The sequence below is a fragment of the Neodiprion virginianus genome, chromosome 3 (assembly GCF_021901495.1).
Source record: "Neodiprion virginianus isolate iyNeoVirg1 chromosome 3, iyNeoVirg1.1, whole genome shotgun sequence".
NCBI classification, from domain to species: Eukaryota; Metazoa; Arthropoda; class Insecta; order Hymenoptera; family Diprionidae; genus Neodiprion; species Neodiprion virginianus.
In genome coordinates this window covers 7,905,866-7,926,492 of record NC_060879.1, presented here as the reverse complement: position 1 = coordinate 7,926,492, position 20,627 = coordinate 7,905,866, and the positions used below count along the sequence as shown (strand labels likewise).

Below are 20,627 nucleotides of genomic sequence, written 5' to 3'. Positions count from 1 at the left end.
TTGCTTCCATGGAAGAAGTAAACATTTCGCAACTGAATTGGGTGGCAGCAAAAACTTTTTGCTGAAGATATCATTGTCTTCTGCATTTTGTAATAATTTTTTTTGAGGAAATCAGAATCAAATGAAGTTTGGGAGTTGATATCTCAATCTATGGATAACCGTCCAGTCAAAGTTCATTTACAAATTAATTGAAATAATGCCTGCGAATATTTTCACTCGTGTAGTTTTTATTTTTTAGTAAAAAAATTGATAATCGAGGTAATTTTTTTCACGTAATTGACTGATCATATATTTTCAAAACTTAATATCATCGTGCCTCAAAATTTGCTCGAAAGACTAACGATGAAGAAAATCGTTTTTCTTCCACACGTACTTCAAATAGCGTAAAATATTTGGTATTGTGATAATACAAGTTTTTGTGTATTTTTAATGTAATGTCGTTGAATATAGTCATGAATAATTCAGGTAATTCGTTGATACAATAACCATAATAATCGATGCTGGATCCTCGATATCCATATGTATATTATATAATAACGAGAGTTCTAATTCTCTGCTTCTCTTAATACGTACTATTATACACACATAATGCATGGATGTTTATGTGTATCACACATGTACGAAATTTACTTTTAATACGTCCAAAGCGAGACACAGATTGTCACGTGAACTTGGACTGTGTGTGATTACAAGAACAGTGTGTCCCTTGTTTCAACGCATTTCTTGTGCCTTTTGCCAGCCACCCGCGGGACTTTTAGACTCAGGCCTTAGAGTTTGATACTAATTGAAGTAATATAACGCAGTCGGGCCTTGGCGTTCGTTTCATTGATACGTTCTTAATCGTCCTTAAAATTTTCACGGGCACAAAAAGACACAGGAGAATGATTCCTTGCACTCGTGTAAGAAGTGAATTATCTCGCTGAAAGTTAACGTTTGAAAATTCGAAATTGTCAATTCGTTTAAATCTCAAGTGTTTTCGCCGCGTGAAACTTTCCGCGGCAATATAAAATATATTCCACATATCGTGTGAATATGTTTTCATTCAGGCTTAGAATTTTGTTCACGTTGTTTACTGTTTTCGGCCTATTTTGTCGTAATTATTCATTCGAAGTTCATCAATCGAATGAATTACACGATTTCAATGGCACCCATGCAGCCAATCAGGATCAAGACGCCTGGTCTGCAAACTCTTCGACTGCAGACTTCCTCAACAGCGGACTTAGGAAAAAACCATTTAAACAACAAAGTTTCCCTCATATTTCTAAACTGAAAGTCGAGGTTCTGTCGAAAATGCTCAAAATCCACGTAGATGAATTGCGGGATAAAACTGACCAGGTGCAGATAGTTTGCGAAACATTTATAATTTCGTCAACAATTCTTACATCAGAAAAATCACTAATTATCAAACTTGGTAAAATTATTTGACTAATTATGAGAAAAATAGTTTACCGAGTATATATAAGTCTTACTTGGGACAGTTATTGTGAAATCTGTTTTTAGTAATATAATATCTAGCTCGCATAGTAAGAAAGACATTTTCCTTGTATAACGTTATTGCTGAAAATATGACCACAATGAAATGCATATGAAAGTTGCGATTGAAATTTCAAATAAATATAATTAACAAAACCACAACTAACGACTAGAACTGTAATAATATTCTTATTCTTTTAGGTGGAACTGGTTTTTCTCGTTGATGCGTCAGCGTCGGTTGGTTTGGAAAATTTTCGCAGTGAGTTGAATTTCGTTCGTAAGTTGCTAGCGGATTTTACCGTAGCCAGAGAAGCCACGCGGGTCGCCATTGTGACCTTTGCTGGAAAAACCAACGTAATACGACATGTGGACCAAATATCCAGCGTCGAAGATGATAATCATAAGTGCAATTTGCTCAATCATCAGATCGGAAGCATCGAATACACAGGCGGTGGAACCTACACCCGAGGTGCTCTCCTCGAAGCCCTTGTAAGTAAAATTGAAGAGGAGAACTGAAAGGTTGTAAGTGTCAGCCAATCAAAATTTTAAATAAACGGAGAAAAATTGTTTTTTCTTCATAGCATTTCGTCTGTGGATTTTATTTGAAAAAAAAAGAACACCTACAGACTTTTTAATTTGCCTCTTCAATTCGAATCGAATTACTGTTTTAGTTGTCATCAAGAATCAACCGGTGATTGTTATGGGAGTTTATATGTTCACTCAATGTGCACTTACAGCAGTAACTCTAATTTTTTGGCGTTTTTATTGGTAAAAATTTAAGTTATACAACCGCAGTTACAATCAATTGAGTCCAACCAATGAAAAAAGCTATAATTTAATATCCTGACGTTAAACCTCAAACCACAGTTCTAATAAGCTTTATAATCACTTATGACAATGTAGCTTATAAAAAGTGTAGAAATAATCTAAAAGTAAGTCAACGGATCATAGAATTAATTCGTTTTCATTAATTCACATGACTCATTTTTTTCTATCCCATAACTCTAAGAGTAATCATTGCGGTTGAGCATCAGAAACCTCTTGTACAGGAGTACAAGAATTCACTACAGACATCAGAATGATTAATGATAATTTTGAAGTAATTATATTAATATTATCGCTTCCAAATTCGGAAATTACGACATCATATCCTCGAAAATATATTCTGAACTGTGCTGTAACACTGTAAAGTATCTCGGGCGGAGGAATTTATCTCAGAAATGTGGGAAAGGCCTAAATTTCCTTTTCAATTTTACATGAAATTGGAACACCATTTCAAATTCTCAGAAATTTCGAAGGATTTCACCACGTTTTCAGAAAACGTATGGGTTTTATAAATTTCATAAGTAAAGTATGCGAACAATTTAATTAAACTTCGTAGTTGTTAAAAAAATACCAGTGAAAATTTATTTGCCAAGTTTCTTTCGGAGTTGTGTTATTTACAAAGATTTTTACAATTTTTTTCGAAATAATCGATATAAGTTTGTTTCCAATTTTAATAGAATCTCAGAAAAAGGACAGAGATCTTCTTAGATTTTTCAGATTAATGTCCTTATTGAGGGCTGCTGGGCTTCTTTCGGAACAGTATCAATCGAGTACTTTATATACCTTTTGAAATCACCAATAACTGGGAAAAAGTTATACCTATGTACGAAATTTGTTTTTATTGAATCATGTATAAGTATATACTTATTTGTTGTATTTATTTTAACACAGAGGCAAAAGTTTTCCTAGTTTAGCACAAGTGCTGCATCACATCTTTTTTGCTATTCAGCTTTAAAAGCACCTTATATTTTCTGTAAAGGATTCAATAATTGAGATAAAGCTCTCGCAAATTAACACTATCCTTTTTATATAGTATAGATATCCTTCGTATGGTCAACTATAATAACACGATAATTGCAGGATATTTTACAACACAGTCGCTCCGGGGCCCGTACAGCTGTTTTCCTGGTAACGGATGGATTCAGCAACGGAGGAGATCCTAGGCCAGCTGCCACTCTATTGAAAAACGCTGGTGTCATTGTTTTCACTTTCGGAATTCGAACAGGAAATATTGGAGAGTTACATGACATAGCGAGTGAACCTGGCTACGCTCACAGCTACCTCTTGGACAGTTTTCCTGAGTTCGAAGCACTGGCTCGTAGAGCATTGCATCACGGTGATTCGTATAGCAAATTTTTACTGATAAATTTTGTCGCTGATATTAACCTGAATAACACCAATTATTAACCTTACAGACTTGCAGTCGGGCGAGTATATTAAGATTAATTTTCTGCAAGACTGTGATTTACTATGCTCCAAAAATTCGACCGAAATTGATGACACGCAGTGTTGTGACGTGAATGCATCTTGTGCTTGTGGAACGGCCACTGGTCACTACGCCTGCTTATGCCACCCGGGTTATTTTGGATCTGGATTTTATGGTTCCTGTCAACGTTGGTACCCAGTTACATTTTCACATCGTATCGCTTCGCACATAATTCTTCGCCGCAGCATTCTCATTGGATTTATTTGTGGATTTCATTACCTACAGTTTGTCCGAATGGAACATTCGGTCCTGGGAATATCCCAGGAGATTCCAATGCAGCCTGTATTCCTTGCCCAGACTTGAATCACGTTACTATCAAGAGCCCTGCGATTAGTTCAGCTGATTGTGTTTGTGCAGCCGGGTTTACTACCAATGGAAATAAATGTGAAGGTCAGTTGAATTTGTTGATAAAGGATTTATTTTTTGTGGCAATTCTGTGGGAAAAGTGTATAGATGTATTTTACAAGTAGTAGTTTATTCATAGCATTGTAACTGCAATATAAGCTTTCAAATGAAACCCTTGCCAGCTGCAATAGTGGGAAAATCTCCTGGTATTAAAACCGGCTCTTCGATGGGATATGTAAACATGTACGAACCATATTTTTCCAATTTAAAATCCTGTTTTGCTGCGAGCCATCCATACTGTAACAAAATATAAGATGTAAAACGACAGTATTAAACATCAAGTCGTAAATGTCTACTACATTGATCCGATGAAAATTTTTCGAAATTATACATTCATAAATCACAATCATCGAAATGCACGAAAATGGTGTCCATGATATTTGGTTTGAGTTCTACAAGTTAGGATACCATTTACCATAGACACTATAATTAAAGTCAGTTCATTATGCAGTCACTTTTGTAGTATTCCACAAAACCTTGCATGTAGGAAACAGTAGAGTAATTTGATAACTGTTTTGATGAACACTGTTGTAAATAATGCAATATTAGCTTGATATATTCAGATTCGACATTCCCACCTACTTGACCACTAGTTGTTTCAGGATAAGGTAGACAAGTTCTCTCATTCTTTTTGGATTCTGGAATTTTCAGTTCTCCTTTTCGTTCTCTGCATAGTTCTTTTCCTTCTTCAAGAATCTGTCTTCAAATTTATAAGTTTGCTTTCCAATTATATCGCATAGCTGTGTACCATTTAATTCATCAAACAAAAAGCGTATCAACTGACGTTAAACGTTAAAATCAAATTTGATTTACGTGCTATTTGTATGTGTCTTGAGTTTAATTGTCAGCTCTACATCTTTTGCGAGTATAAGTACAATTTGTCAAATATTCTTCTCATGTAGCTAATCAAACTACACAGTCTGCATCGTCTGCATCTTACTTACTCGTATTCATTGAGCAGCCATCCATATCTTCTAAACCAACTATCGTGAATTCTTTTGGTTTGATTAACGCTTTCCTCAAAATTTTTAGAAGCTGCCACAAAATCGATAGATTTTTTACTTCGAAAATTCATCATTTTGATTGATGTTTATTGTACTTCTGAGTATAAAATAATTCGCGCAGATTAGATAATAATTAATGACATATTAGGGTTGTGAAACTTGGTCCATATAACAGTTGAAATGACAAAATAAATGCAATGTTTTTTCTACATATTTGGTGTTAACGAACATATAATACTATGTATCAACAGATAATGCATGTGTTCACTTCATTTACAATCCCGTCTTTGATTCCAAAAAGTTCCATTTGAACTTAAGTTTGTAATTATAATACGGATCCTCTTCAATAGAGGATCATCAAGCCTACTCGTGATATAAAAATCACTTTGGTGTTCTAAGCTTTTTTGACAATATACGAAATATATGAAAATTAGTAGTCAGGTAATTCCCCATTCATTTGAGAAAGTATGTAGATGAAACTATCTGAAATATCATCCTGATTTCCATCAGACTCTTTGGAGTGTCTGTTCTTATAAAATTTATAGTTTGAAGTTCACTGCTTTTTAAAAACACTTTTTATAGTTTCCATAACTGAAGAGGTTGAAAAATATATTGTCATCACTTCGAATTACACAATGATCACGTAGGAAGGCAATTTCTTGTTAAAAATATTTCATATATTATTTACAGCCATAACTTGCCCCAAACTAATAGTGCCAGAAAATGGGTATTTAGTGAAAGCAAGTGCCTGTAACAATGTTGTTAATGCTGCGTGCGGAGTTCGTTGTAAAATTGGTTTTCATCTAACCGGCGACAGCATTCGACTTTGTCTTAACAGTGGTGCGTGGTCTGGTACTCAACCACAGTGTCTTTGTAAGTAAAACTTCGTTTCTCACTAAACCAAAAATAACATTTCTTTTGATAAAATGTGTATTTGTAATTTCACTAAACACGTAAGAAAATAATTATGAGCTTAACATTAGTGGCTCCTAAAACTGTAAAATTAATTTATTTGTTGAAAGATATGTAGTGAATACTACTACTACTACTACTAAATATAAGTGGAATAACGTGCACTCAAAGTGTTCAGTAGAATTTTCTAGATTATTTATAGAAATTCATTTGAGTATTATATTTCAATTACTGAGCACTCAAGCATGTACTTTAACTATCGGGATTATTTTTGCATAATAGTCGAGATATATTTATATCAAAGTACACGTTGCACTATCGTCAAGAAATAAAGTATTCTCTTGGCCATCGATAATTTTTAGGTGTAATCTAATATATCGAAGATTTTGTTGTTTCCCAAACAACTCTGGAATTGCCAAATTCAAAATGATTTGACCAGATTGTATGCACCATCAAAATAATGTTCCAGTAAAAACATGCCCGGCACTACAAGCACCGCCGCATGGAAAAATACGGTGTGAGCACGAGGATGATCATCAGGTGATAAATGCCGGCCTCTCTGCATATCCAATAGACACTCATTGTGAATACAAATGTGATATCGGCTATCAGCTGCGTGGAAGCAGAGCCAGAAATTGTTTGCCTCTGTCAAGATGGGATGGCCTTAGGGTATCTTGCCGACGTAAGTTTATTATTATATGGTTCATCGTGATCAGTTTCCTAGTTCTCTTGGAAAACAAATGATAAACATTACGCCTCAGGTATTATTTAATTCGTGTGCTGTTAATAATCATAATGATAAACTTATATTGGTTTCTAAAACAGCAATCAAATGCCACCCCCTGAGATCTGTGCCAAATGGTGAAATAATACCGCCACAGTGCACAGGGTATAATAAACTGCCTTTTGCCACAAAATGTACCATTCGATGCAAAGAAGGCTTCACTCGCACGGGTCCAGAGAATAAAGTCTGTGCTGGATTCACTGGCTCCTGGTTGCATCGTCACAATGTGACCCAATGTATAGGTGAGCAAATAGAATGTATGGGGGAGCTGGGAAACTTGAAGAACTGGATCTTGTATTAGAAGAAATTTTATTAGTTTCGTTTTTTCCACTTTCGTCAGATGTTTCTCCGGGAATTGATTTCGGGTGGATCGATATTGAACATATTTGTCATCAATCGAGATACTCAATTACATTTCACTAATTGTGACATAATGTGTTTTGATTCCGATAGATAGCACTCCCCCAAATATAACTTGTCCTTCGAACATCACCGTTGAGACTTTGTCAGGCAAAAACTATTCCATGGTCAACTGGACGAAGCCATTAGCAATTGATAACGCCAAGGTTGCCCCCATGGTTTGGACCGAGCCAGCTGTTGAAGCACCATGGAAATTTGGAATTGGAACTCATGTGGTTACGTACATAGCGCAAGATGCCAGTAAAAATAGGGCAGAATGCAAATTCAGTGCTACTGTTATAGGTAAAAATCTGGTATATTGTTCTAACATTAACAAATAATGCATTTTGTTTTCTGTTCAAATGCATAATCAAATATTTTACAGACAAGGAACCACCCACTGTTGAAAACTGCGTTGATCCTCCTATTTTTCTACTTGAGAACAAGTCGATGGCAATAAATATTACTTGGGACGAGCCTGTATTTTATGACAACTCTGGACATCCTCTGGAGATTAGTAAAAGTCACACACCTGGAACAGAGATTTTCAATCTCGGGACAACTCAAATCGTGTACAATGCGACAGACAAGGCTAATAATACGAGAACTTGCACATTTAATATCACTGTAGAAGGTAAATCTAATTTATATACCCACAGCCATTGAATTGAAAGTTTAAATGGTAGTATCACATAAATCAAGAAATGCTTAATAATTTTTTAGGGATTGAACTTTCCGTTACAGATTGTGAAATTCATTGCTAATTATCAATTGATACTATGTTCTACGTAAATTAAGCTGGTTATTTGAGTCAATGTCTTAATTCAATTGTTCATCTCAATGCTAAATATTGGTTACCATTTTTGCGCAAATTACAATTTAGATGCATGTGAAAACGTTCCATCTCCAACAAATGGGCACAGCGATTGCTCTGTTCTGCAGGAAGGGATTCGGTGCGTTGTGGTATGTGCCGAAGGCTACGGTTTTGTATTACCTGAAACAGCTTCATACATAGATGATGAGAATGTAACTTTGACTTGTAACAATGGCAATCATTCATGGAATAACGAGGTGTTTCCTGATTGTTCTGGTTAGTATGTAGATTTATTAGGATGCTGATGTGCAGAAGCTTGATGAAAATTATTTGATCTTTCGCAATCAAGATAATTTGAAAATCGTTTTCTCAGTTATGAAAACTTTTGCTGACAGGAAAGTAATCAATAACGTTGAATTCTCAAAATACTTTCAGTGACGCAAGTACCCTATGCCATATCTCAAGATCTGACTGTCGTATTGGATACAAATACTTCTAACTGCAATGATCGGACAGCTCTGAATTCAGTAAGTGAACTCTGATGAAGCAGTATGTGATTGTTGTCTTTGGATAAGAAGACTTAAATATATATATACACTAATTGAAAATGTACCTCTGTGTAAGATTTTTAGTAGTGTAATTTTGTTTATCAGCTAAGTCAGAACATCAAAGCTGGCTTGGAATCACAATTGAAACAGGTGTGTGACGATGAAGTACAATGTAACATTTCTCAATCAGCGTTCGATTGCAATGGTGGAATGGATGAAGACAGCAATGCTTCGAATACCATTCTAAATATGTCGACTCGTAAACTGAGAAGAAGTGTTAAACGTTTTCCTCACAGTGACAAAATTGCTGTTAGGAGAGGTTCAAATTCTTCGAAAAACCATACAAAATCTGAAGTTAAATGGGACAAAATTGAATTGAAGTATAAAATTATTGGTAAAGATTCAGTATCAATTTGTTGGGTTATTACGATCATGTACTATTAATGCTATCCCTACTGAATATGACAATGTCTGAAATCATATAATTTATTACATGCTGATTTCCATCATAATATCTTATGATTTATCATATGAGCATTTGCGGTAGGGATTATATTGAGGTAAAAATAGAAGTATACCCTACGAGATACGATTTTTTTTGTGGCTTGACAATCTTTTTGTTTCAGGAAAAATGATTGATGATAATGGAAACAATTCAAACCAAGAAATCATTCAGTTGAAAAAGAAAATAGAAACAATGATGAAAGGTGGTCATTTAAGTCTTCTCGACAATAAAACAAGCCTACAGGAAATCAGCAAAAAAGTTCTACGTCTTTATGTAATATTCGAAAAACCTAAAGAACTCTGCTCCACTGGTAGCGTCCTGAAGAAGCACCGTTGCGGTGAGCAAATGGTTTCCTTACGGCGATTAGATTCGTCATAAGACGGTTTTGCTTATATTATACTATAAATCACACCTCACGATATTCATTTCAGTAAAATGTCCAAGTGGTACATTCCATAATACAACGAAGAATCGTTGTCAGTCCTGTCCGTTGGGAGAATATCAAGAGGACGTGGGATCTAGCACCTGTAAGAAATGTCCGGAACACACTTCAACAAGAGGAAAGCATTCCAAACGCGCGTCAGACTGTTTAGGTGAGTCATTTGATTGAAAAATGAACAAATTACTTTACATAATTTCTTAGAATTTATTTTAGCGTACTTGCAACGTCTGCTTGTTCACTATAGATTTTTGTCGTCCTGGTTATTATTCTCGACGGAAAAGGCACCACAAATCGACCCTTGCCTTCGAGCCATGTGTCACTTGTGCAAAAGGCTTTTATCAACCTGATTATGCTCAGTTGAAATGCATACCTTGCCCAGCAAATACAACAACGTACAATCGTGGATCTTATAGCATTGACGAATGTCTTGTCATTGATCATGCTGACAAGGATCCTTGTCATAAAAACCCTTGTCATAATGGAGGAAAATGTGTGCCAGTTGGTAGTGACTTCAAGTGTGAATGTATTGGAGATTTTATTGGTGAGGATCAAGTATATTGATTTATTTGTATTTACACTGACTAGCCAGTAAATCAACACGAATTGAGCATGTCCAAAACGGAATTAAAACAAATCAAATGGAATTCAAAAGAATTGGCACACAGGTCTTTTAATTCTATTCAATTTGTTTTAATTAGTGGCAATTTCGTTTTTGACTGACACGAATCATTTCAATTTGTTTTGGTTTACTGGGTAACATATTCGGTCGATTATGCTATTTCCAGGTTCCAAATGCGAGATTCGTCCAAATCCATGCGATTCTTTGCCTTGCTTGAACGAAGGGCAATGTATTGCTTTAGATGGCATTAAAAATTCAATAGAACATAAATGCCTGTGCAAGAGCGGCTTTACAGGAATCAATTGTGAGGTACGGAACATGGAAGTAATTCAAAAATCTAGGAATACATTTCTCAAAATTGTGGTATTTGCTTTCAACTTTTCATAATTTCCACTTCTCAGACTTATATCGACGAGTGCTCCACAAATCCATGCCAGAATGGAGGATCGTGTATTAGTACAGAGGTGGATTACAAGTGTATTTGCAAAAATGGATTCGAAGGTGAATACCAGTTTTCATATACATTACACCAACTATCACTTTCATTTCTATCATTATATACAAACGAGCATTGGACGAATTAACTACCTTATTTTAACTTTGGTTTTTTTTTTTGTTACTTACGTTTTTATTTCACTCGATGAATCGACAAGTAAGTTGTTTCAATTTCGAATATAATAAAAGCCTCTTCTGAAGGTATACTGTGATCCATTGTAATTATGACAATATTCCCAAATTCCATGCTCAAGGTGATAATTGCGAAGTAGTGATTGACCATTGCAAAACATCGATCTGTGAATCTGGATCAAAATGTCATATCATTAATGGGACGTGGCAATGCATCTGCAAACCGGGCTTCTTAGGACGTCGTTGTAGCCGGCTTCCTTGTGATTGGTTACCCTGCCACCAAAACGCTGTCTGCGTCAATATCGAGGAATTAAATGCAACCAAAAAAAGTTACAGGTTCGCATGTTTGGTTTTATCAATCTTATAAAGAGAACTAATATTAATAGGCAAGTATCAAAGATTTCTTCAAGTTACTTTTAATTTCTGCAAATGATTTAAAATTAGTTGTAAACCGTTTTAAAGCTATGTCTGGAGAATTTTTGAACAAACATCTACGCGAATTTTATAATTTGCAATTTCTCATTCCTCATTCCAGGTGCGAATGTCCAGAGGGTTATACAGGAATCGATTGCACTACACGGGTGAATCACTGTAAAGATTTGCCTTGTATGAACAACGGAACATGCATAAACAATTTCTCGAATTTTAGTTGCGAATGTCGAAAAGAATTTAATGGATCCAAGTGTGAAAATGGTGTGTAAAAATGACTTGGAAATATTTGCTGTGAAACAAATTTTAATGTTATCAAGAATAACGCCCCAAATTTTTGTAAAGTTAAACATGACGATATGTTTATTGCAAACTAATGTTGTTGCGATCTTAGATTTAGTCACTATTTCAATTCATATCCTTGTGGTTTTCTGATGCGGAAACTCGTATTGAAAAACTGCTGAATGTTTACAGAATTATCGTCACGGTATACGATGTACTTTCCCAAGTCTGGGACCACAGATTACGTGATGCTGAGCGGACCAAACAAAAATCTATCGGAAGTGAGTAGTGAAAAAATAATTACGCGCAGTATGTGAACCTAACTGAGATTTGTTTCAGTTTACTGTTTGTTTGTGGCTTCAATCGTTAGATACGGTCAACTATGGTACGGTCCTTTCCTACGCTACACGACTTCACGACAATGCTCTTACACTGACAGATTACAATGGGTGAGCATTACAACAGACAAAGAAAATTTCGTTTTTTGTTCAACGGAAATATCAGCAGCAAACAGACCCAACAGATCCGATTTTATTGCCTAATAATAGATCAATTCTATTGTTTTATAGGTTCGTTATTTACATCAATGGGAACAGAGTTGTCACTGACATTACTGCCAATGACGGCTACTGGCATTTTGTGTGTGTTACTTGGGAAAATGTCTTTGGATTTTGGCAGGTGTTTGTGGATGGTATCGTTAGAGAAAATGGTACTCAATTGGCAAGTGAAACGCTAATTGAAGGTAATAAGAGCAAACGTATGAACAATTATTGAGGATAATGATACTACAGAGATAACCTGCGGTCTTTGTACCATTTGTTCAATTAGGAAATGGCACTCTGGTCATTGGACAAGAACAAGATCGTATGGGTGGTGGCTTTTCCGAATCGGAATCATTGCTGGGAAAGCTGAGCTCGTTAGATATATGGGACGAAGTTTTGAATGGCGAAGTCATAAAAAAGTTAAGTCAGCAATGCGAAACTTATCACGGTTCGTTGTACAGTTGGGCTCAGTTTCAACAATATGTTCGTGGTAACATTGAGGTAAACCTGCTTTAAAGTCATTCCTTTCGTGTGCGTTTATGGTATTTAATGATGGTAATATTGGATGAAGTCTGTGCCATTAGTTATTCGTATATGATATGTGCTTGACCATCAATTTTTTGACATATCATTGTAATTTTGTCAAATAACATCATGATTGAGACATGTGTTTATTTCTAGTCAACATTTTCTTACCGAAATATTTTTATTACTGTCGAATGAATTGTTGCAATTTATTAGATTCAGAATAGCAGCTTCTGTCACGCTTGCTCATTACCTAAAGCTCCATTCAAGGGACAAATAGAAGTAAATTACGATGCTTCGGAGATAGTCTATACGTGTGAAAAAGGGTACCTGGTCAAATTTGGTAAAAAAGAAAGTGCAGTGCTCACCAGGAGGTGTTTAAAACAAGGACAATGGGAAGGTTACTCTACTCCAACATGCACAAGTGAGAATTGCATAGTGGAAAGTTTTCTTGCTTGCATAAGTAAACTCTTATCTACAATCATTAAAGATTTGCGTTATTCAGTCTGCAATTAATTGTTGATTAAAGAAATTGATTCAACGAATTTTCAGAAGTGAAATGTGGTTTTCCTGGATATTTTCCGAGAGGTCAGGTACATGGGAGATCTTACAGTTACGGTGACCAAATTCATTACTCATGTAAAAAACGTTCGACATTAAGAGGAAATCCAAATCGAATTTGTACGGCTCATGGAAAATGGAGCGGTGTGCAGCCTTTATGCATCAGTAAGAATGTTTCATACATATGCTAAGAAATATTTATATGTGTTTTTGCCACTTCCGATTCACTATTTGGCATTACTTGTCCTTGGAGTTTAGACAATTGACTACCAAAACAGAAGTTGTGATAAATATTTTAGAATTGCTATTACCTTCGAAAATTTTGAGGAATTTGTCTTCGTAGATCTAAAGAAAATTCGATTGAAAGGCAAGTTTTCATGAAAAGTATCTGCCAGACAATCATAATTTCAACTTGAAAATTGATAATTGAACACAAAACTGTCCATTGAATAATAAATACATTTTGGGAAGTTTAAGAAGGTGAAGTGTCCAAAAATAATCCCTCTTTCCGTTCCTGAAGTGACGGTTAACTTAATTCATCACTGTTAGGTTTCATGAGTTTATTTAAAGCTAGAATATCGTTACCAATAATTTAAAATACTTAAATTGTAATCGCGGTATGAAATAATGTAGAATTTATATGTTTGTAATAGGTAAAACATGCAAAAATTTACTCGCCCCAGACAACGGTGACATCGAATACCTGATCGAGGACCATGAGCGAAATGACACATCCATATTGCAGGTATAAATGTTGCATTCTATACTTTCTGTGCATCTGTATTACTAAAATTTACCAACCCTGCAACAGGTTGGACAACAATTGGCATTTATATGTAATCCTGGCTTTCGTGTGCTTGGAAATATGTATTTAACTTGTATGGAAAACGGAGAGTGGGACAACGCTGTACCTAAATGCATCGCGTTTGGCTGCCCTCCGCCGGAATTGTAAGTTAATTATGTTTTCATGGTGCAGAATATACACAAAATTATCAGACAGACATAAAAATGTAGTACTTACATTATTATTTTATCAGGATGGAAAATGCGTTCATAGCATCTAATATTTCGACTGGTGTAGAAATTTTACCAGCAGAAAGTTTTCTAAACTCTCAACGTGACAACTTATCGGAGGACAGTGCATCGTTGATATCTGGCTATTTTTACGGTGATATTGTTGGCTTTTCATGTCGCCAGGGTTTCAAATTTTTTGGCAATCATAATATGATTGCAGAATTTCGAATTCAATGCACTAATAATGGATCGTGGAATGGGTTGGTCCCTAGTTGTGTTCCGCTGCGTTGTCTAAGACCAGAGCCGATTAAAAATGGAAAATATTACCTTTTGACCAGCAATAATAGTATGGCAGAAAATTCAGGTCATGGCACTCTTGGGAATTTAACATTCGTAAACAGATTGGTACCTATAAGTACTGAACCTTTGCCTGATTTTCATGGCCATTTTGACATACCTGTTTTTACTGACAAACCAAACTCTTCAGATTCCCAAAGTAATATGACAAAAAATAATACCATGCCCGAAGATTTTCAAATCGAGTCCAACGCTTCTTTCATACTTGGAGCACGGATTTCAATAACATGCAACAAAGGATACAAACTAATCGGTGCTTCGATTAGGCAATGTACAAATAACGAAACGTGGTCTCCTGATGCATCGAATTGTGAACCTCGGGAATGCAACGTAGAAAATCATCCAATAATCAATGTGCTAAGTACAAATAGGGAAGAAATAAAATTCGATGGTGAAATAGAGATGAATATTAAAAACCAAAGTATCGTGGACATTTTTCGGGCAAACAAATACATTCGAGGGACTCTGCAGAACTTCATATTCAAGAATACAGGAAATGTTTTTGGTGACACGATAAGTTTAACGTGTGTGAATGACACCAAGATTCATTTTGATGGTATCGGAATAAACAGGATTTTGAGAAATGTTACATGGAAATGCAATGAAAACGGTGTGTGGGAAATTATGTATAAAGAGACGAGCAACGAGGATTTTCAACGGATGGTGGATGAGAAAAAGGAAACACTCTGTCGAGAAACTGTTTGTGGTTTACCAAAGGTATAGGAAATGAAACTCAAATCCCAGGTGGACAAATTTAAACTATGTTGGCCATAGAATCATTTTAGTAACGGACAAATGACTACAGAAAGTATTGCATTTGAACTGATTTTCAGACACCAAGAAACGGATATATAGTTGACGATATTACTAATAGCAGTGTGATAAAGGTGGGTGATTCTGTTATGTTCAAATGTCGCAACGGGCACATGCTTGCAGGTGGTGAAAGCGCAAAATGTCTTTCGGATGGCACATGGTCGCCAATACCCAATTGCGAATGTAAGTCGTTTAAAGAAAACAGAAAAAGAAACAGGGCGATAAGCTTTAATCACTAATGCCATTAAAACGTTAGTACCATGCTTGTATGGCTCTTATTTTTTTTTCAGTAGTAACATGTGGAAAGCCACCAATCCCTCGTAATACAGTTCTTAACGATAGCAGTGCTGAAATTAGCGGCTATGTTTCTGGTAATATGGTTTCGTACCGGTGCGTTTCTGGCTATAAAATGTATGGTCGTGGAAATGCGCGATGTTTGGCAAGCGGAAAATGGTCCAGGATGAGCGGGAGGTGTTCTAGTAAGTGAAATTTGAAATTGAACTCATCTTACAATTTGCTAGTCGACAATTACAATGAAAAATTTACAGTAGTCTAACGTTACAGTAAATGTTTTGAGAGTGTTCGATGCAACAAAAAGATGAATAACAAAATTCTCTAAATAATTCACTGCAGTCTTGCATACTAGGGATGTATTGGATTATAATTTTCGTTTTTCTAGGAATAACTTGTGGAAAGCCTGCCATACCTCCTGGTGTTGAAATTTTGGGTCCATCTTACCTGTATGAAGCTCAACTCACTTACATTTGCCCTGATCAAATAATAAAAGGCAAGATAACGTGCAAAAGCGATGGTAAATGGAGTGAACTACCCGATTGTACAGCACTGAATATTCAGACACAGGCCAGAAAGTAAAGTAAATAATATACAGGTAAATTCTGACGATATCTATGTTGGGTCAGTTTTGTTGTATGAACTGATGCCATGAAATTCACACAGATTCACCCTGTATTTTAATTGTATGGCGTCGTCAATTGTCAGCTGCACAATCTTTCTTGTTTCAGGAATATAGTCTCACTATGTCGTATTTAAAATGACGTCAGAATTTTCCATGATAGTAGACTTTGGGTTCTTAATTCTTGTGAAACCTCAAGTAAAAACTGAAAAAATATTCAAGGGGAACTTAATGTGTTGTTATAATGAATTTTGAAGTTGAACTGGGACTTTTTTGTATTGTTCGAACTGAATCAGATAGCTTATTGAATGTCACTGCTTAATCAGGTCACTGCTTTACACAGAAAACACCACTTATCACCGAAATGTTAAAGTTACAAGAGAATACAGGGCCATGATTTTATTCACTTACAAGATCGAGACATACCTTGCGAGTATCATAACTATTACTTTCAACTTTCTTCTATATTCTGATATAGGTATGTACAATAAAAAATTATACAAGGTAACTAGTTTTACACTTTTTTCAATGGCAAAACCATATTCATAATATACGTACATTACCGACAAAGGGCAAGGTTTATCTTCGCTCATTTCTCGTGAAAACAAATTGACACTTGAGAAAAGTTAGAATCAACTTATCTACGCGCTATCTACTTAGCTTTGTCAACGTGATGGCATATAGCTGCAATTAATAAGTTTAAAACTAATAAAAATTCATTTCATCTGTATGCTATAGTACTCCATACTGATTTCTTGACGCACCAAGTATTATGACCCATTTTCATTCGAGTATTAAATAAATGTCCCAACGACCCAAGCAAATCATTATATGAGGAATTTTCAATCTATAAAAGATGAAGCTCCAAAGCATTAACAATTCATAAGAATTTATGAGCCATATCTTTTAACTATTTCAAAGTAAATATTTATTCCAAATAGGCAAAGACAATCAAACTGCAATCCTGTTAGTAGTTAGAGTATGTAAACTGCTGTTGTGCTTCGCTCTTAATCTTAGCTAATTGCAGTGTGCAGGTATTTCATCCACCTCGTGGAAAGACAAAGTAAATTTTCATGCTTTTGAAAACTTGAAAAAATAAAGTGGTAAAATATTCAGATTACCAAATTAACAATTAGAAAATTTTAAACCGAAGCTAATGAAATTAATAATATAAATAAAATAAAATAGAGTGCGATACATTGCCACTCATCTTTTGTACAAAAAAACAGAAGAAGAATCATTTATATTCTGGGTCATGGGTAAAGTCGTCTAATTCTGATTTTTAAAGTATACGGGTTGAATTTGTATCAGTGGCGTAACGGGCAAAATGCCACGAGCCCCAGTGAGCACAGGAGGACCCTCTAACATTTATTATTACAATATTTAGTAAAATTAATTAGTTTTATCTTTAATTAATTTAAGTTACCTACGTGCATACATGAGTTAATTAAACACAAAAATGAATCAAAATTTTAATGCATTTGTTGGAAAAGATATCTTGTCAGTTTCAGAACGTATCCGGTAGGTAATAAAATCCTCGCCACTTTTAAACGCAGCGCTGCAGTTGCAGGATATGAGTTTTCTTGTTAGTTTTACAGACCATCAACGCGGCCTCTGAAGCACTTCAATCTAAAGCCATCGATCTTTGAAATGCCTCGAAGCGCTTGCAAGTCTACCTGGAATACCTTGAAAAGTATCAAAATGAATTGAGATTTAAAAACGCAAGCAAATAGTATAACAAAATCTCACGTCAGACAAAGGTGAAACGTCATTTTGATGAAATTTGCGAGGATGAACGTCTCTAAGATCCTGAAAGCTTGTTTAAAGTGAACATATTCTATTGTGTTTTATATATCGTCATTAACTAACTGAGATCGCGTTTCCTTCAAATGAATGAAATTGTTTCCAATTTGCAAAATTTAAATGATACCGATTTATTGGAAAAGGCTTTAGTATTTGTCGATTTATATTAAAAAAAGACATATTCATCTCCTTTGCCAAGGAAATTTTCAGTTTTTGATCCGCTTTTAGACACGAAATGGAAACGTCATCTTCTATAGGAGACTTTGCTGATTTATCAATCATGAAGAATAATTTTATTTATTCAAGCTTTCCTGAAGTGTGCACTGCATTTCTGTTATTTTTAACCATTCCTGTGACAACGGCTAGTGCCGAGTGAAATCAACTAACTATAATAGCGTTTTATCTGCCTACTTTACGTAGTGATTTATTATAACATAAAAGAAACTTTAACGTGAGTTGAGCTTCTTTATATTGGGTAGGAGAGGGCCCCATTCGATTCATTTGCTACCGGCCTCGAACGGTATAGTTACGCCACTGATTACTATTAGGAGTTTGGCATAGCTGTATTAAAGTACCAGTCTAGTATCACAAAGTCTAGAATCGCTGCACTTTGTGTTTCTTGATGTACAAATTTATGCAAAAAATTTATATGATTTGTAAATAGTAGGTACCCATAAGAACTACTCTTAATCAAATCATCCAGTAGCATTCTGATACTATTTGTTTGAACCAAATGTGGAAACAAACGTGTCTGCCATAATAATAGGCTTTAATCGTCGAAACTTTGGGCTCTAGGAAGAGGCAATAAATACAATTAAATGATATGACGAACTTACCTGTAAGCGAAGTTCGAGTGTGATTGTATTTGGCACGTCTCTTCCGACTAGATTAGTCCTTGTCTTGAATATCTATATGTAATACTAGTTGTGATATTCCGGAATGTTACAACAGTGTTTTGGAGAAACGACCCACACGGAATATTTACCTTTAATCGATGTACCATGGACATCCATGACGGATAAGCAATATATCTATCAGACATCCATTTCAAGCAAAATGATAAGTACGTTAGAGTTCTATTAGAGATTCAAATGTCCACTTGTTATACATCTAGTAGAAATTTACTAGATATCCCCACAGATCTTCATTAGAAATCTCACTGATTTTGTGGAGAACAAATTTGGATCTCCGATGGACGATCTTTCTACCCATTATTCACGTGCAGCACGATCTTATGGATCTATTACATGTAGAATTCTATTAAATATCTACATAGAAATTCATTGGACATATTATCGATTTTATCGGGAAGAAATTAATACCTTCATGCAACGTTCTTTTTATATCATCTATTTGGAATGGAGTCATTCTGGTTTTGTTTACGTAACATCAAAAATATTAAAAAATGATGTAGACTAAGTACTTGAGGACAACCGAATACTTAAACAATCAGATGGAAAGGTTGACCGTAGGTGGCAACGGAAGGTTAAATCAAACTTAACAGACTGTACTTACTGATTTGGATCTTTGCTTTTAATTTTTTTATCTTTTTGTTTCAACATTACATTGTCAATAGTCTTAATGCCTTATATATTTTTAATCATATTGATACGTTATTCCCGGATTATCTTGAATGTCGATATTGCAGCTTCGCTTTTTTACTAGCGACTCTTGACGATCTGAAGGTTTCCTCTGCGGCAAGCCATGTGTTGCAATGTTGTCCCAAAATTATCTCTAACATCAATATCGGAATCTCGCTCTTTCGCCAGCCACTTGACGACATCAAGGTTTCCATTTTAAGCAGCTATCTGATGCAATGTTTCCCCACTGTGATTCCAAGCTGTTTTAACAGTATCTCGCTGGTTTGCCGGTAATTTCAAAGCCATCAAATGCCCATTTTTAACAGCTGTGTGCATTGGTGTATTTTCGTGTTCATCGGTAGCATTAATGTTAGCTTTTTGGTCTAGCAGCCATTCCACAACTGCCAAGTTATTTTCACCTGATGAACTCTCGACATTTTTGAAGATGACATTTTGAAATTATCCTACGCATCAGAATTCTTCCATCACACCCGGGCTTAATGGTAATTGACTTTTGCGGATTGGCAAAATTTTTTGCAAGCAATGTGCAGTAGAATTTCATATTTTTATGGCTGCCTTCTTCAGTAGCAATGTGCAAAATATGTTTGCCATCTTGGTCACTACGAATTTATCCAATTCAATCTGTCAAAAAGAAACCTCTAATGTTGAGCTCAATGGTGGTTTGGATAACAGATCGTTCAGATAGGCACGGATTACAATTATTCTTTGATTCAAGCAGAATTTGCTTCAAAGTAAATATTTATAATTTTGAGATTGAATGGGTTTCTTCCGATTTTTATAATTATTCATGTAAATAATCGGCTACAATATATTCCATAAAAGTAAGGCGAATGAAATGTGCTCTCTGATTGATTACAATTGTCACAATGCCAGTTCACTTTGTACCTCTACTAATCTTGTCTTTCAATTTTTTCACTTTGTCCATTTCTTTCGGAAACAATTTC

At 35.3% G+C, this 20,627-nt stretch overlaps 1 protein-coding gene and 1 long non-coding RNA gene across 5 annotated transcripts; one reads left to right on the top strand and one right to left on the bottom strand.

Moving 5' to 3' along the window:
- Window positions 1-700: 700 nt before the first annotated feature.
- LOC124299483 (sushi, von Willebrand factor type A, EGF and pentraxin domain-containing protein 1-like) lies at window positions 701-16,787 on the top strand. 4 transcript variants are annotated; one of them, XM_046752694.1, is made up of 33 exons: window positions 702-1,335; window positions 1,675-1,962; window positions 3,379-3,634; window positions 3,714-3,911; window positions 4,010-4,174; window positions 5,884-6,066; window positions 6,575-6,787; window positions 6,931-7,131; window positions 7,343-7,591; window positions 7,674-7,922; window positions 8,172-8,378; window positions 8,538-8,629; window positions 8,756-9,044; window positions 9,277-9,492; window positions 9,587-9,748; window positions 9,842-10,138; window positions 10,383-10,525; window positions 10,618-10,717; window positions 10,966-11,179; window positions 11,379-11,536; window positions 11,747-11,835; window positions 11,894-12,003; window positions 12,124-12,296; window positions 12,383-12,597; window positions 12,838-13,045; window positions 13,174-13,347; window positions 13,836-13,927; window positions 13,994-14,130; window positions 14,220-14,560; window positions 14,684-15,270; window positions 15,387-15,549; window positions 15,657-15,845; window positions 16,046-16,787. In XM_046752694.1, the coding sequence occupies exons 1-33, from the start codon at window positions 1,033-1,035 to the stop codon at window positions 16,237-16,239; spliced, it is 6,855 nt and encodes a 2,284-aa protein (XP_046608650.1). In that variant the 5' UTR covers window positions 702-1,032; the 3' UTR covers window positions 16,240-16,787. The 4 variants fall into 4 exon arrangements, with proteins under 4 accessions (XP_046608649.1, XP_046608650.1, XP_046608648.1 ...); XM_046752692.1 differs by having other exon boundaries at window positions 14,220-15,270; window positions 16,046-16,255; window positions 16,389-16,787; XM_046752693.1 differs by having other exon boundaries at window positions 701-1,335; window positions 14,220-15,270; window positions 15,660-15,845.
- LOC124299488 (uncharacterized) lies at window positions 7,586-19,306 on the bottom strand. The gene is made up of 5 exons (XR_006907019.1): window positions 19,068-19,306; window positions 18,919-18,990; window positions 10,841-11,016; window positions 8,147-8,291; window positions 7,586-7,820 (listed from the first exon to the last, which is right to left on the bottom strand). It is a non-coding gene; the product is annotated as an uncharacterized LOC124299488 (long non-coding RNA).
- Window positions 19,307-20,627: the final 1,321 nt, after the last annotated feature.

Excerpts from the sequence above, each read along its gene's own strand:
- LOC124299483 (XM_046752692.1), top strand. The coding sequence starts at position 1,033 with ATGTTTTCATTCAGGCTTAGAATTTTGTTCACGTTGTTTACTGTTTTC. Across the intron at positions 7,132-7,342 it reads CAATGTGACCCAATGTATAG|ATAGCACTCCCCCAAATATA; the intron begins GTGAGCAAATAG and ends TGATTCCGATAG. Across the intron at positions 12,598-12,837 it reads ATGTTCGTGGTAACATTGAG|ATTCAGAATAGCAGCTTCTG; the intron begins GTAAACCTGCTT and ends GCAATTTATTAG.